Genomic DNA, 17466 nt, shown 5'->3' on the forward strand with positions numbered 1-17466 from the left:
GATTGTAGACACAATCGCCCTGGCTTATGAGAAACAGGGCATTCCCTGCCCTTTTGGTTTGAGAGCCCATTCAACCAGAAGCGTGGCTTCATCTTGGGCTTTGGCTCGTGGTTCCTCGCTTTCAGATATTTGTAGAGCTGTTGGCTGGGCGACACCTAATACGTTCACTAGATTCTACAGTGTTCGTGTTGAGCCGGTATCCTCTCGAGTTCTCTCGTCAGATCAGTGAGAACATCGAGGAACGGCTCCTGTGTCGGTTTGGAGCCTTTCTTTTTGGCTGCGCAGAAACCGCACCAGTATGGAAGGCCATTAAGACAAAAACGTTACAGAAAATGTTTTTTGTCTTTTCCACCGCTTGGCGGCCGATGTTGCGGAGCATCGGCTGCCAGCCTCTCACTGGATGTATTCTTGACTATCTGGGTGAGGCTAGCGCCCACATTGCGCCCCCTAGTGGTTTCTTTGTGAGTATTTCCGTGGAAAGTTTATGATTTACCACGTTTCCCTTAGCGGAGTTCCTCTAGTGTTGCTAAGAGAGTGTATTTTTAGAGACTTCGTGTCTTTTTTTCTATCACCTTAGTGGTAGACCCCTAGAGGGTTTTTCTTCCGCAGCGATCTTAGTCCCGCCTGACGAGTTCGCTTCCCAGTTCGCCTAGTCACTATCGTGGGTTAAGGAACAAGTAGTGACCGGCCTCTGCTTCAACCCCAATTCCGTTCCCTTAAAGGGGAGAGTCGGAGGGTTTACGCAGGCACTAGAAGGGTCAGCTTCAGTGGCGCTTTGGTAGGGATTCCCAATTCGTCGGTCACGACGTGACGTCGTAGTGACCGACTGAAAGGGAACGTCTCGGTTACATATGTAACCCTCGTTCCCTGAAGGAAGGGAACGGAGACGTCACGTCCCGTCGCCACAGTTTGCTGTTCCACTGCTGATATCGGCCGGACCCTTTCCTTCTGTCCAGCTTTCTCAGCAAAAAATAGCTGATTTGATAACTGCACCTGCCGCTCATTAAATACCTATGCGGCGGGGCGGCGCCGGCAGATGCAATTATCTGCATGCCAAGTTCATTGGCGTTTTAAAGGTTTCTCGAAGCAGATAGGTCACCCGCGAAGCGGTTCCCAATTCGTCGGTCACGACGTGACGTCTCCGTTCCCTTCCTTCAGGGAACGAGGGTTACATATGTAACCGAGACGTTTTGTGACGTATGCAGCCTGCATATGCGACCTCCGCAGGCAACAGCCTTCGGATTGAGAAACGGCCAAAGTGAAGTTGATGTGGACAGCAGAGATGGAGGATCAGTTTGTTGATTTGTGGCAACAGCACGAATGTTTATACAACGTGTCTTGTAAAAATTATTCCAAGCACTATCATTGAAAAGTCTTCCTGCATATCGTCCGCCATGCTTGTTTTGAAGTCTTGTGAGATTTTGTGGGATTTCCTGTGTTCACAGTCGAGACTCTGATTAAAAATCTGTTTGTGTGTGGTGTGCTGTCTTTAACACATAATGGCACACCACACACTATAGGAGCAAAACGGATAAATCTAGGATTTTTTATCCTAAAGTTTGTGGTCCATCACATTTTTAAAATCTGATAAGATGTAAAAAATATTTTGGTGTGTACCCACCCTTAGGGCAAACAGTTCAAACTAAAGTCTTTTACAAAAAATACAATTATCTGAGCTTTTTGCTCAAAATTGTGTGTTTTTGAAGAAACTTTCCCATATTTGACATGTGAACAAATGAGGGTAGGATGATTTTTTTTTTAAAGCAGAGAATCTGTCCTTTTATTTGATATATTATATGCTTATATATTTAAAGAGGAACATTTTCTGTAAGGCAATACATTTTTGTGATGAATCATAAAAAATGCTGACGCTGACTGGCAACTTTTTTTAAACGCCGGAGGGGAAAGAGTTAATCTGAAGGTTTATGTTTTAATTTGTGAAAGTACTTTTATAGACAAAAATATAGTTTATGTCATTAAAGTATCTTTGATTTTAAAATCTTTCAAATGATCAAAAAAGACAAAGTTTGTGCTACTGGGGTTTATCTTTTAAGGACTGTATTGAGACTGTAAAGGAATTTCTTAAAATGGTAAAATGATTGGGGAAATATTTCTGAAATCAAAGCAACTAAACATTATCTAAATATAAATGATTATATGTAGAATGAAATACCTGTTGATCGTTTACAGAGGGAATAATATTTGTTGTTACACGCTGCAGTTTTCCAGTCTCCATCCGTGTCAATATAAACACAAGCTAAATTGTTTTTGGGTTCTCCTGTAGCCCATTTACTGTAGCTTTGAAACCAGTTATCCACCCAGCGATAGCGTCCACCTGGCTGAAGAAAGCACATTACCACACTCATATGTTAGTAAAATCATTTTTGCAGTGTGTATACAGTATATGATATAGGGCTTATTCGATCTACGTCATCAATGTTCGCGGCGGCCATATTGTTGACATAAAACTGTCAGTCTGTCAATTGACAAGCGAGGCAGCGTGGGTATTATGCATGGTATTATCGGTGTAATTTTTTTTAAAACCGCGCGATGGTGTGTGGTGTAATACACGGATGTTCTAACAACAGCAAAAAGAACCCCGGAATTAGTTTTTATGCGATACCGACTGTCAGAAAACATGAAAGGAAGGAGACAGAGGAGTTGAACCAGCGAAGGAGAGACTCCCAACAGCAAAGTCAGTCCCCATCATTACCCCAGGTAACGTTAGGGATATATACCTCACAGCAAAGTCTGTCCCCATAATTTGATCACATATGGTTAGCTGTAAGCAGTGACTGAAACTGCTCTTTCAAATAAGCTGCCATAAATTGAGACAGTTATTACATTAGTATTAATAACTATATGAACATAATAATAGGTCTGGCATTGATACTAGGTAGGGAATGAAGGGCCGTTCACATAGTTTTGAAAATCGTTTTATATTAAACAGAATAGCGGAGCTCACACCAAAACTATAACGATACAGATACAATGAACGACATCATTGGGATCACTTTCTGAGCGATTTTTCTCACCTGATGAAGGATAAACCATTGATAGCATTAAAATCTATTTGAACTTCAAGTGCACGGCCACTTAAAATGACAGTGAAGCTCATTGCTGAGGTCTATAACATTAGATTACCTCCAGTTGCTGTGAAAATTGACTACGTAATGCTTTTTAATCTATTACATTAACTAACTGTTATGCCAAAAGGTAAGAGATTACACAAACTATTAGATTCACTGTTTAGAGTTACGCGAAACGCAGCGTGGAGGACATCTGCAAAAGTTTTTATTACAAGCAATATTAAAAGCAAGTGATTTGCGCGAGTGCCGTGAGCGAATTAGCATAAATGTATTGTTTGGTGATGTGGACGATGATATAGTTATCGTTATAGTTATCGTTATAATGTGAACAGCCCTTCAGTGCTTGTATGATAAATGCGGATACTGTATGAACGATATAGTTATAAATATCCGGATAAGTTACGGCTGGCAATAAGGACGGATCTTTACTTAAGGCTATTGGGTCTATTTGATATTGTTCCACAATAATCAAGCTCATCTTCTCTTAATACAGACGAGATTAAGCCATTAGGCTACTGCTCCCCTCGACTCAAATCTACGTGCGGCTAGGGGCAGGACAGATGTCATGTCAACAAGATGGCCGCGGCTAGCGACTTCCGGTGTTTGCGAATAAGCCCTATTACATGAATGTGTTTATTGTGAAGAGAGATGAATTTATTACCAGGTTACTGTTGAGTCCGATCCACAAAGGTTCTTTGAGATTGTCGACTTGTAGGCTGGTGTACGCCTGACTGATGGCGTTCAGTACACTCGCAAGATCAGCATCATCAGCTTTACACTGTCTTCTCGCTTCATCCCAGCTCATCTTCTCCAGCTGGACCTTATATGAATCATTGCCCAGACTGAAGTATTTCTGTGGTACTGCTGTGGTCATGGTAGCAAAGAACTGAGATTCTAAAATACAAACAAAATACTTACAGTAAGAGATCAACAAGTCACCCATAAACTTGTGTGTTTACTTCAGTCAATGTGATTGGATTGAGTTACAGGTATAACATTTACGCAGTGAGGTCTTGTCTTCATCTAACCTGTGTTCCTCTTGCAGATGAAAGCTTTCTCATTTTCACACTTTGCATTTTTCCACACACCAGTGAACTTCTCTGGGTCTTTAACCATCACAACACATCTATAGCCCTACATGGAAAAGAGTTCAGATTATTTGTAAACTGTTACCACAAAAACAATCATAAGGGTCAATTTTTACATCATCTGAAAACTGAATAAATTAGAGCCCGACCGATGTGCGTTTTTTCGGGCCGATGCCGATACAGATATTAGGGAGTAAAAAGAGACTGATAACGATATATCGGCCGATATTCTTTATGTGTATATTATAGTTCAGTATGTACTACAGTATATTATACTACAGTACTGTACATAGAATACACTATATACTTTAACATAATATACTGTATATGAATAAATACAATGCAATGCAATGATCACTCACAAATGAGGTGATCACTCACAAATGTGGTGATCCAACACTTATATTGATGTGACAAAGATATGTACTATAGGCAAGAAGTTAACAATAAACTTTATTATCCAAAATTTGTTGGATATCAGTGCACTGAACAGTAAACGTGACTTATTATAAATAACTTTAAAACACAAAGAGAACAAAAGACATAAAACTTGCATCATTTGCAGTTTTGACGAGAATAACGTTATAAAGAGAAACTTATGAAGTCATTGATTAATTTTGGCTTTACAGTAAGTTGTGTACTTCACAACACAAGCAGCAGTAATCTCATATAACAGTTAGTGATATATAAGTGCACGGCTGCGCGTAGTTTAAACGTGTCATTTCTCCGTCTCGCGTCATTTCTCCCGCTTGCGTTTTAACTCACAAGTCGACAAAGAGACGGATTAAAAACACCAAATGTAAGCGGGAATGCGTCTCTCTTGTCCATTTATAATCCAATCGACCAAAGCGCTTCTTAATACCAGGTGTAACAATGTTGTTTAGAAGACACTGCGTGACTGCAGCCACCTGAACTGAGAGACTGACTGACTGAAGTGAAGGGGGTGGGGGATTGGCTGGTGTCACTACAGTGAGTGATCTGGGTCGCCATTAGCAACCAGTATGGCGGACTCTGCTGGACAAACAAGTACTTACATCTTTCAAATGCATTTAATGTGTTCTGTAACAAACGCTCATATCGGCGCATATCTGCGGCTTATACGCCGATACAGATATATCTGCGACATGCTCATATCGGCCGATAAAATCGGCAAAACGATAAATCGGTCGGGCTCTAGAATAAATAACCTTGTTTGGAATTAACCAGCTTGAATAAATAAACTTTGTTAGGATAGGACAATAGGTCAAAGGAGATACAACGATTTGAAAATCTGGTCCTTAGCAACACATATTACTAATGATAAACACATTTAAAACATATTCGCTGTAAGAAAATTTACAAAATATCTTCATGGAACATGATCTTAACGTTATGATTTTTGACATAAAATAATCAATCAGTAATTTTGATCCATACAATGTATTTTTGGCTATTGCTACAAATATTAGGGCTGGTTTTGTGGCTCATTTGTGAAATAATCAATATAAGCACAGCGTATAATAGTACTATACATTATACACAGAAATATAACAGTTTTTGGCAACGAGCCAAGAAAACAGTCGGTTCAGTAATGTTTCAATGTGTGATGTCAATGAGATTTTTATCCCCACCTTAAAATTCAAATTGCAAGGACTGCTTTTGTAGCCCCGCCCACAGCTTCGCGTGACACATGTGGGGGCCAGGGGCAAAGCAAGTGTATGCAGTGTCTCAACAATCAGTAAACATGTTTTTAAAGATTGCCAAATGTAATGACGTTTAAATACATTTTTCCCGAAAGACTTTTATTTTGACGCGGTGATCTTTTATGAGTACCAGTTATACTTGCTGTATAACCTTACCTTGGAACCTAACATTAGGAATGCGTGGTTGAAGTTTGTTTATAAAGAAGTTCCAGCTCATGTGGGGAGTGTTTGTTTAATTTGTGTACCGTGAATTCGTTTGTAAAGAAGCGACAAGTCGATGCTGGATTTGCAGAGAGACTGTGATTAAAAGAACCATTAATGTTGGCTCTGACAGGAATGGCACAGTAGCATTATGTGAGTAAAACAGTTACTACGTTTGAGTGCAAACGCCGGAAGTCGGCAAGCTTCTATTGAAATGGATGAGATCACGTCGCTCTGCTACTGCTTGCGCTGGCTGGCTGACTGGGATGTTACTAAGCACTAAACACTTCTAGGCAGTATGATGAGGCAAGTTGGAGCTAAACTCTGCTAGGATAACAGCCCTCCAGGACCGAGTTTGTGCACCCCTCCTACAGAGTGCATTTCATCCCTTTGTTGCCTCAGATGTTGGCATATTTGTCCTTTGGTGGCTACTGTATCTTTAGGATGCATTGAGTTAATGAAATGGTCAAACCTTTACAACTAAAATCAAAACCTTATAACAGAAGTTAAACTGAAACACACTGCCTGTGAGAAAAACATATAATGAGATGCTTATATTAACTGCTGTGAACAAACACAAAGCTTTTATTGTAAGATTACACAGAAAACTAACTGATGAAACAAATACACAACAAACAAAAGATTAGCTTGATGATTGTGCTACTACATTAATTTTTGCAATAAACTCATGCACTCCCCTAAAAAGTATATTGACCGTACCCATGATGAAGGTTGACCTTTGAGCCAGTTTTTGTATCTGACAGCTCGATTTTCAGTCCACACAAATTTTTTATCCGTGGCAATGTCATTTGCACCGATCCACACGTCATTAACAGCACTTAGCATTAAAGTTGTGAGAAAAACTGAAAATGCAAACAAAGGGATTTTTGTAATGCAATGCATATATATATATATATATATATATATATATATATATATATATATATATATATACATATATATATATATATATATATATATATATATATATATATATATATATATATTATTATATATATTATACACAAATTTAAATAAAGTCAATGTAATACTTTTAATTGCAAACATGTAAACTAGCTTTAATAGTTGAGAATACATTTTGAATTCTTTAAACATCACAATGATGTCAGCAGGTTTCATTTCTTATAAAAATAAATAAATTCAGGTGTAAAGGATGAACAGATAACAGTATTTGTGTCATACTTACATTGCTCTGTGCGACTCCAAATAGACACCAGTTTGCCATTATTAGCAATGCAGTGATCTTGTGCTTTATGCCATGACATCTTATTTTTGAAAAACTTGTAACACTATTTGGAAACACAAACGCTCAGAATTAAGGTGTGCAGCTTTGATTATTAAAATATCTTGGTCAGGGAAATAACATAAAAAATGTCTCAGTTATGTATCTAACCCTCTTTCCCTGAAGGAAGCAATCAAAGATATCACGTCGTGACCGACGAATTGGAAACACACTTCGCGGGACCAATCTACTTCGAGAAATTTTTAAAATGCCAATGTATTGTGGCTCATAAAGGTGCAATGAACAGCAGAATAAAGCATCACGGTTGCAAAATTACCCTTCTCCATATCATATCAATTACCTTCTGCTATTATTGTAACAAGTCTGGCTCACTCCACAACGTCTGTTAGCTTAGCATAATTATGGCGGCTGATCGTTTTTTATCGTCTGTGTTCGTATATTTTCGTAAGTCCCACCCACTGATCTGTAATAGGTCTTTAGCGTAAGTGGGTCCCATCCATTGTCCCCACCTTGGAAAAATGAGGAATGAGTGTCTGTAGTCTTTCACCCTCAACAAAGATATAGCACTTCCTTCTTTCAATGACGCAAAATGACGATTTTTACATCATTGAAAGAAGGAAGTGCAACACTGAAATCTGTATTTCTCCCGTCTCTGGGGAAACTGAAGGAATAATGCACGACCATTCAAAAACATGATTCGGGTTCTAACAATACAAAGCTTAATGCAAATGGGTAAGTGCCCCTTTAAAGATCAAAGGGTTTTGTTCATTAGTTATTGGAATTTGGGCTTTGAATTGTCGTTGGGATGCTTTTGGGCTGGTTTTGAATGCTCTTTGGGATGAGTTTGATACGCAAATCTGGCAACCCTGGATGTGCACTTGCACAGCTGTTTGGTTTGGATTATATAGATTGTATATGTAAACAAATATTTTAATCAGATTGCAATGTTTAGAGTGCATGTAAACTGTAATGTCGTAATCTGCAATCGGATTAAATTCAGTTGTAATGACAACATTTTGTGCAAGTAAACATAGCTAATGTGTTCCTTTCAATAAGTCCTAGTTTTAATGGAAAACCAAGGAATCCCCAGGTTTTTTGGGAACTCATGGTATCTCTTAATAGTTATGTGGGTCCGCAAATGTATTTGGACAGTAATGGTTCTTACTTTTCCTCTAAACAGAGTCCAGTCAGGAGCGCAGCCGCCCGGTGCTACAGTGGTTGGAGACATGGTGGTGTTGACAAAATCAGCACTTCTTTTACAGATTGAGGGTAACGATGAACCACAATTAACATCATTCCAGAATCCTACAGAAACACATACATATTATCCATCAGATCATGTGCACCATTAAAAAGGCGATTAGATAAGACATACAGTATACTATTTATGTGTCACACAATATTGTTGTACAATAACAAGCTTCTGAAATTTTAAACCTAATGGTAAAAGTTATTTATTAATCCAAATGAGGTCAGCTTCAACTAATAAACAACACTAATACAATCTGAATCAACATCTTATAATCTAGATGTGATGTCTCTGGACTGAATAGCTGCCTCAGCATTAGTGGATGTTGTTCTTCATCTATTTGCTATATCATATACAGCTGTGATGAGAAGTTCTTACCTGAGCTTTTCAAAACGGCCACACAGTTCTCATTATTGTTGGCGAAATTTGGTTCATTTTTTTCCCATGCAGTGTATACAACAGGTGAACCGTCCATCCAACTACAAACAGACAAAAACATGTCACATGTTTTATTTGCCCTGCAAATTTCACAGACAGTTGGATGAATGCACCCCTCCCGTGACACATCAACCCAAATGCTGGGTCAAATTACCAGGAAATCACCTGTAGGAACACCTGATAACAAGCATTTCAGACATCTCCCCAACTGCTACATTTGGACTGGATTTGGGTGGGTTAACACAAACAGGTGTCCAGTTCGATCAAATAAGAGGCTGCTCTGACATCTTTTATGGAGAACAAGGGGACATTTTGATTGGTCCACAGCATTTCTCCTTATCATCCATTAAAACCCCCTTCAACCTCATCCAAAACCAGGATGATCGTAAATTCCTTAAGGAAACTGCATGCTATGCACAAGTACTGACTAAACCAAAGGACAAATCTTATTGTTCAAATAATCACAGTTTTTAACAGAGTATCCCAAAAGTATCAGGCCCTGTGCTAAGAAACTGAAACAGGACAACACCCATTGCTCTGATTCTCCAGGGTGCTAGAGATTGCAGGACCTCTAGTGTCCTGTGTAAAGCATTATACCCAATTGTTGCCCATGTGAGACTCACTAAATTAATTTGTGCCTGTGTTAAAATCCCCAGTAGAGGGGACTGTGAGCTACATTAATAACTTGGTTGCACACCACTGCTTTAACAATGAAGAATTTACTAAGAGACGTGAGGAAGCATCATCAAGTTATCATAAGAAATGCAAATAGTCATGGTTATCGGGTTCAATGTACCAACCACTCATGTTAAATTTTACAATGCTTTGAAATCAGCTGAAGTCATACATGTCAACATTGGGATTTGAAAATACAGGAAATTTTCAGATCCCTAACCTACCCACTAACCCCCTACCCCCAGTCTTACTACTACTGATTTCCAAAGGAAATGCAAAATTTACTTTCACCAGAGAAGGACCACTCAGCGGCATTCCAGAAGCGAAATGCTTCTTATGCTGTCTGTTATTCAACAGCGGCTTGACACAAGGATGGTGACAGCTGAAGCCCATGTCTTGCATACGTTTGTGCACAGTGGTTCTTGAAGCACTGAGTCCAGCTGCATTCCACTCTTTGTGAATCTCCTCTCACAATCCTCTCCAGGGTGCGGTTATCCCTATTGCTTGTACACTTTTTTCTATCACATCTTTTCCTTCCCTTCGCTTCTCTATTAATGTGCTTAGACACAGAGCTTTGTGAACAACCAGCCTCTTTTGCAATGACCTTTTGTGTCTTGGGCGTCAACAACATGAAAGCATGGATCCATCCTGCCATGTATTAATGGTTCAGGCTGCTGGTGGTGGTGTAATGGTGTGGGGGATATTTTCTTGGCAGAGTTTGGGCCCATTAGTACCAATTGAGCATCGTGTCAACGCCACAGCCTACCTGAGTATTGTTGCGCATTCTTAGTGAATAATAGTACATATGGAAAGTTCCAATCAGGATTCAGACCCCACCATAGCACAGAGACAGCACTGCTTAGAGTTACAAATGACCTCTTTTTAACATCCGATCGTGGTGTAATCTCAATTCCTATATTACTAGACCTTAGTGCAGCCTGCAGACACAATAGATCACACAATCTTACTCAATAGACTAGAAAACTATGTTGTATCAGTGGTCAGGCATTAGCCTGGTTTAGATCGTATCTAACCAATTGCTACCACTTTGTTTATGTAAATGAGGAAGAGTCATATCACTCCCTGGTTAATAATGGTGTACCACAGGGTTCAGTTTTAGGTCCTATCCTATTCTCGTTATATATGTTACCTCTAGGAGACATCATCAGGAAACACAACATAAGTTGTCACTGCTATGCGGATGATACCCAGCTTTACATCTAGTCACATCCTAGCGAAACCCACCAGTTTTCTAAGCTAACAGACTGCATTAGTGATATTAGGGACTGGATGGCACATAATTTTCTTATGCTAAACTCCAATAAGACAGAGATACTTATTATTGAACCAAATCGCTCCAAACATAATATGCCAGATTACAAGTTGCCCATAGATGGCTGCACTGTGGTGAGAATAGACCTTTTGCGTGTTTGCAAACAGAGATGACGTTTTTTGTGGGCAGAGCCCAACTGGTGGCAGAAAGTGACAGCCCTGCAATAGCGGTGTGCAGTGTTTTTGAAGTGATTTTTAAGGATCCGGTGTTCTGTAGAAGTCTGTTCCCCTATATTTCTCTTAAGTGTAATGTTTCTTATAACATTTTCACCAAGTTACGTTTATTTTATAAATAAATTAAAAGTTTAAATGGCTTGGCTACTGATGTGTGCATGTATGTAATGTATATGTATTCTTCTTTATTGGTAAATCAATTATTTTTACAGTATGAATCACTGAAGTACTTATAAGAGCAATACTATCATGTATTCAGTATAATATCATTTATTAAATATTTCATAATTTTCCTGTTTTCAATTTCTTCTTTGCTCATATTTTTAGCCTACTTGTTTGTTCTAAAATGATTATGTTTACATACAAATTAATTTTATAGGCCTGTTCATATATTATCAACACTTTACATCATGTGTGTGTGTGTGTGTGTGTGTGTGTGTGTGTGTGTGTGCTATGTATATATATTTATTAGTAAACATTATAATTTAGAACAAACAGGAAGAAGACATAGGCTAAGATATAAGGTAAAAAGAAGTAATAGAAAACGAAAAAAATATGAAAACTTTAATAAATGGTAATATTATTTATATTATGAACTCATTCAAATCTTTAATCTTTCTAAATAAATTATAAACGTAACGTGATGAAAATGCTATAAGAGACACATAGAGGGAACAGACTTCGACAGAACACCGGATATCTTCTCTAATTATTTTCTATTCTAATTATTAAAAGATTTCCAAATGATATCATCACTCCAGTCTGTCCGGTTCAGGGCTTATTGCAAACATAAACACCTACGTTTATCTTCAAATGGTGTCTTCGACGACGGTATATAATAAAAATGAAGGCATTCCTATTCTGACACTCAACAGCACAACAAAACATTTTCTAGTGAGTTATATTGTTCGTTTCACACTCTAAAAAAATTACCACAAAAGTCCAAATTGGCATGTTTACACTGGCTACCAGTTAAATATTGCATACAATTAAAAACATAGCTAATCACCTACAAAGCCTTACATGGCCCAGCACCCTCGTATCTTAAAGAATTACTATCAGAATACAATCCATCACGTACACTGCGATCACAAAATTCTGGCCAATAAATTAACCCTAGAATATCAAAAGTGTCTAAAGGTGGTAGATCTTTTTCATATCTAGCCCCTAAGCTCTGGCATGATTTACCAAATAATGTTTGAGAATCAGACACAGTCGATCAGTTTAAGTCTAAACTTAAAACATTCTTCTTTAACAAAGCATTCACATAAAATGTCCAGTAAATGTACCTATCACGCAATAGCTAGGTTGTCCAGAACAAAGCATTCACATAACTCATCTGGGTAATATGCCGCAATAGATAGCCTGTCTGGAACCGAGCAGATGAACTTGATAAATTGTGGAGATCTGGAATTTTCGCTAAAGGGTGTGTCCGTGACGGCCTGGCAAAGTTTGATGTTTCACCATGAGAGAGCCAAAGATGTGTTTTTTAGAAGCCACACAATATATGCTTTCTAATATTAAGTCTTCATTTGTTAAGAAAATAAAGAGCCAGCCAAAGACCAGTCAAGGAAGTCACACAAAACCAATGCAGAGCTGATTTTCCATCACATGGGAACGGTTACATAAGAAAAAAACACAAAAACCCACGCCACTGGTATTCATTGTTGTGCCAATGGGTGGCTCTTTACACTACCATAACAATTAGATTGACCGAAATCAAACCCACAACAATAAAAAGACGAAAACATTCAAAAAAGGTAATGATGCTTTGACCATTGAACTAGGAAATGTCCCCGGTTTTTATTTAAAAAATCTGGTTACCTTATTTTACACTGACATATTTATGTGGATAAACAAGGTTGGTATCAATATATGTATCCATAAAACTAAATGCGTGTGACAACAGTCCAGTTTACATGACATGATAAGTTGTGCCCACAGGATCGTAAATACGTTGGTTACTGTTTTTTTTTTTGGATGTTTAAATCAAAAAAAATTGGATGTTGAAATCCTTTAATCAAAATCTGACATTTTCATCATAAATATATGAGTTCAATGAGGTTTAAAGTTCAAGTTGCTTATCCTGCACCTTAAATGTGTAATCTGCTCTCCAATTTGGGCTGTTTTAACATGTTTTTCAGAGTGAACCCAAACTTCTATTCTCTGGGATGCTGGATTCTTATTGGTCATTGGAGTGTTATTTCCAGATATCAATAATAACAAAATCTCATCTGGTTACTGAGAGTTATACGTTTGTATTTTTTCTTACAAATGATCAATATTTAATTTCCATATATTTACTCATGTACCGCCAATTAGCTGTACGTACACCCAGATGATTATCATCACAAATAAATCCCTTAAATGTGATCCTGTTCACCCTGTTGTGTTTATTCTGCGAAAACCACTGGTTTGGCTGTACATCATCTTTTACAGTTTAAATGGTTTGCTTATTTGGTCTTAGTTTAGCATCCAGCCCATGTTGTAGTCTTTCATACTCACCTAAATGATTTGTCCAACTCTACAGTCATCCCGATGTAGAAGTGAGTTTGTGATTCTCCAAGTCTCGATATCTATGAAACAGCATCAGTTTAGTCCTCCTCAAATGCTTGTAAATAAAACACTTAAGTGTTTATCCCTCCTCTGAACTATAGACTGTGTCTTCAGTCTACTGAGGAGTGAGCTTAAATATTGTGAAGCCCAAACAAAAGAACCACAGACTTTTCTTTAACACAAGGAGCAAATTTTGTTTTTGTAAAAAAAAAAAACAATAATAAGTCTAATCATCTAACTTCCAAAACATATACTGGCCGCAGGAATAAACACCCTGATGGACATCCTACATACTCATGTCTCAAAGAGAGGCCTAGTGGCTGTCTTTTCAAAGAACATCAATGGTGAGAATCATCTCGATATCTTTATAGATGCAACATGTGGCTACAAATAAAGTTCCTGGCAGTCATATATCAATTACCAAACAAAGCAAATGGAACTGTAAATGGATCTTCACCAGACCATATTTAAGTTTCAAAATCATAACATATCCATCAGTCAGACAGGAGAAATATTTGGTAAAAATGCACTGGTAAGCTCAGCAACAACAAACAATCCTGGACTTCCATATAAGATTACAATGGTGGATGATGGCATTATCCTCTCCATGATAAAGAAAAACCTCTTTACACGGTCCAGACAAATGAAGAAGGCTCTACAAGAGGTAAAGATGGCATTGTCAATAAAAACAATAAAGAGAAGATATAAAACCTTTTTTGGAGAAATAAAACTAATATGTATGAGAATAAAAGTGATGGAGAAGGCTATGAACATCTCATGATATGGGCAGAAAACATCTTCAGTAAAATAGTGTTCAGGCAGTGTGATTGCATTTCCATGTATGCTTTCCTAAGGCACTGGGTCGCTGGTGTTTTTTGGTGATGTAACAGAAGACAGAAGCATTCAGATTCACTTCTCCAGACATTGTAAAGGGGTTCCCCTTCTGTCACTCACTCAACGAAGGCTGTTTCTCAATTCTAAGAACGCAAAGAACGGACTCGCGTTCTCGTGGTTGACTGGTCTTGCCAGGCGACCTTGGAAGAACGAACTCAGAAGGTTGCGAGAACACAGAACGCACCTGTGAGAATTGAAATATTTGCGATCTTCCTGCTGGTTACGTGACCTCCCCAGATTTCAACGCGCAAGTCTACACTCGATGCATCCTCGATATCAAGAACGCATCTGGGTATTTTCCTGCGTCCTCTGTACTTGCGTTCATGAGAATTGGAATTGAACTTCAACTGTTAATGATGAAGTAGAGCGAGGACACAAGGACGCAAGATCGCTGAAGAACGCATATTGAGAAACCGCCATTGTGTCAATGAATTGACACTACGGGTTTGACCTTGGGAGACCACTCTATGAAATAGACCAATGAAAATTGAATGGAATTTACATATCATGACTCCACCCAGGAATCCGGGTATAAAACGGAGGCTGGTAGGCGTTTTCATTTAGTTTCTGTTCTTCGGAACCGATGTTGACGTGTGTATCTCTCATATCGCCTGAGGATTCTTCTACCATGATATGCGGCTGTTGGTTTTGTGACGATGCTGTTAGCGGTCTCTGCTTCCAGGTTCCAGAGCATGTTTAAGTGTACTGAAGAGTCCCCTTGGTTACAGTATTGTTCAAAATAATAGCAGTACAATGTGACTAACCAGAATAATCAAGGTTTTTAGTATATTTTTTATTGCTACGTGGCAAACAAGTTACCAGTAGGTTCAGTAGAAACTCAGAAAACAAACAAGACCCAGCATTCATGATATGCACGCTCATAAGGCTGTGCAATTGGGCAATTAGTTGAAAGGGGTGTGTTCAAAAAAATAGCAGTGTCTACCTTTGACAGTACAAACTCAAAACTATTTTGTACAAACATTTTTTTCTGGGATTTAGCAATCCTGTGAATCACTAAACTAATATTTAGTTGTATGACCACAGTTTTTTAAAACTGCTTGACATCTGTGTGGCATGGAGTCAACCAACTTGTGGCACCTCTCAGCTGTTATTCCACTCCATGATTCTTTAACAACATTCCACAATTCATTCACATTTCTTGGTTTTGCTTCAGAAACAGCATTTTTGATATCACCCCACAAGTTCTCAATTGGATTAAGGTCTGGAGATTGGGCTGGCCACTCCATAACATTAATTTTGTTGGTTTGGAACCAAGACTTTGCCCGTTTACTAGTGTGTTTTGGGTCATTGTCTTGTTGAAACAACCATTTCAAGGGCATGTCCTCTTCAGCATAGGGCAACATGACCTCTTCAAGTATTTTAACATATGCAAACTGATCCATGATCCCTGGTATGAGATAAATAGGCCCAACACCATAGTAGGAGAAACATGCCCATATCATGATGCTTGCACCCCCATGCTTCACTGTCTTCACTGTGTACTGTGGCTTGAATTCAGAGTTTTGGGGTCGTCTCACAAACTGCCTGTGGCCTTTGGACCCAAAAAGAACAATTTTACTCTCATCAGTCCACAAAATGTTCCTCCATTTCTCTTTAGGCCAGTTGATGTGTTCTTTGGCAAATTGTAACCTCTTCTGCACATGCCTTTTTTTAACAGAGGGACTTTGCGGGGGATTCTTGAAAATAGATTAGCTTCACACAGACGTCTTCTAACTGTCACAGTACTTACAGGTAACTCCAGACTGTCTTTGATCATCCTGGAGGTGATCATTGGCTGAGCCTTTGCCATTCTGGTTATTCTTCTATCTATTTTGATGGTTGTCTTCCGTTTTCTTCCACGTCTCTCTGGTTTTGCTCTCCATTTTAAGGCATTGGAGATCATTTTAGCTGAACAGCCTATCATTTTTTGCACCTCTTTATAGGTTTTCCCCTCTCCAATCAACTTTTTAATCAAAGTACGCTGTTCTTCTGAACAATGTCTTGAACGACCCATTTTCCTCAGCTTTCAAATGCATGTTCAACAAGTGTTGGCTTCATCCTTAAATAGGGGCCACCTGATTCACACCTGTTTCTTCACAAAATTGATGACCTCAGTGATTGAATGCCACACTGCTATTTTTTTGAACACACCCCTTTCAACTAATTCAACTAATTGCCCAATTGCACAGCCTTAAGAGCGTGCATATCATGAATGCTGGGTCTCATTTGTTTTCTGAGAATCTACTGAACCTACTGGTAACTTGTTTGCCACGTAGCAATAAAAAAATATACTAAAAACCTTGATTATTCTGGTTAGTCACATTGTACTGCTATTATTTTGAACAATACTGTACATTATTTGGTATCTTATTTAAATGAAATTCTTCATATTTTGTTTACTAATAAATCATTGGAATATTGGATGTAATTACCTTCACCTGTGTATAATTAGCACTCATATTTACAGTATATTGTTCTCCATTTGGTAAAAAAATATTACCTTGATAAAGGCAATTAACCTCACTGAAACGTTGGTAAATAAACTGTGCTTTAGTGAGTGTCAGGCGCCACCATGTGGGCAGTGCTGAACACTCATCCACACTCTTGCCGCTGAGGGTGAGTATGCACCTGTTCCTGGACTGTGCAATTGACTTTTATTCTCCTCATCATCCCCAATGGTCCAGCCCAGTCCTCCTGCCTCTCCGCTGGTCCCGGCCAGCCTCCCTCCTCCTCTTCAGTCACCAGCCAGTCCATCAGCCACAGAACAACTGGCAAACAGCCACCCCCCAGCTCACCCTCAGCACATTAGCATCACTGCGTTGGT

General features: G+C 38.7%; 1 protein-coding gene across 1 annotated transcript in view; it reads right to left on the reverse strand.

The window, feature by feature from the left end:
• The window catches only part of LOC129453275 (macrophage mannose receptor 1-like), a 61955-nt gene that overhangs the window by 16818 nt on the left and 27671 nt on the right, over positions 1 to 17466 (reverse strand). Inside the window, exons 16-23 of the mRNA XM_073865237.1 lie at positions 13698 to 13768; positions 8952 to 9052; positions 8490 to 8629; positions 7268 to 7370; positions 6781 to 6923; positions 4118 to 4223; positions 3751 to 3983; positions 2174 to 2339 (exon numbers count right to left, since the gene is read on the reverse strand). Coding sequence (XP_073721338.1) covers positions 2174 to 2339; positions 3751 to 3983; positions 4118 to 4223; positions 6781 to 6923; positions 7268 to 7370; positions 8490 to 8629; positions 8952 to 9052; positions 13698 to 13768 — 1063 coding nt within the window. The remainder of the gene's footprint in view (positions 1 to 2173; positions 2340 to 3750; positions 3984 to 4117; positions 4224 to 6780; positions 6924 to 7267; positions 7371 to 8489; positions 8630 to 8951; positions 9053 to 13697; positions 13769 to 17466) is intronic.

This window comes from Misgurnus anguillicaudatus, unplaced genomic scaffold (assembly GCF_027580225.2).
Source record: "Misgurnus anguillicaudatus unplaced genomic scaffold, ASM2758022v2 HiC_scaffold_30, whole genome shotgun sequence".
Classification (NCBI taxonomy): Eukaryota; Metazoa; Chordata; class Actinopteri; order Cypriniformes; family Cobitidae; genus Misgurnus; species Misgurnus anguillicaudatus.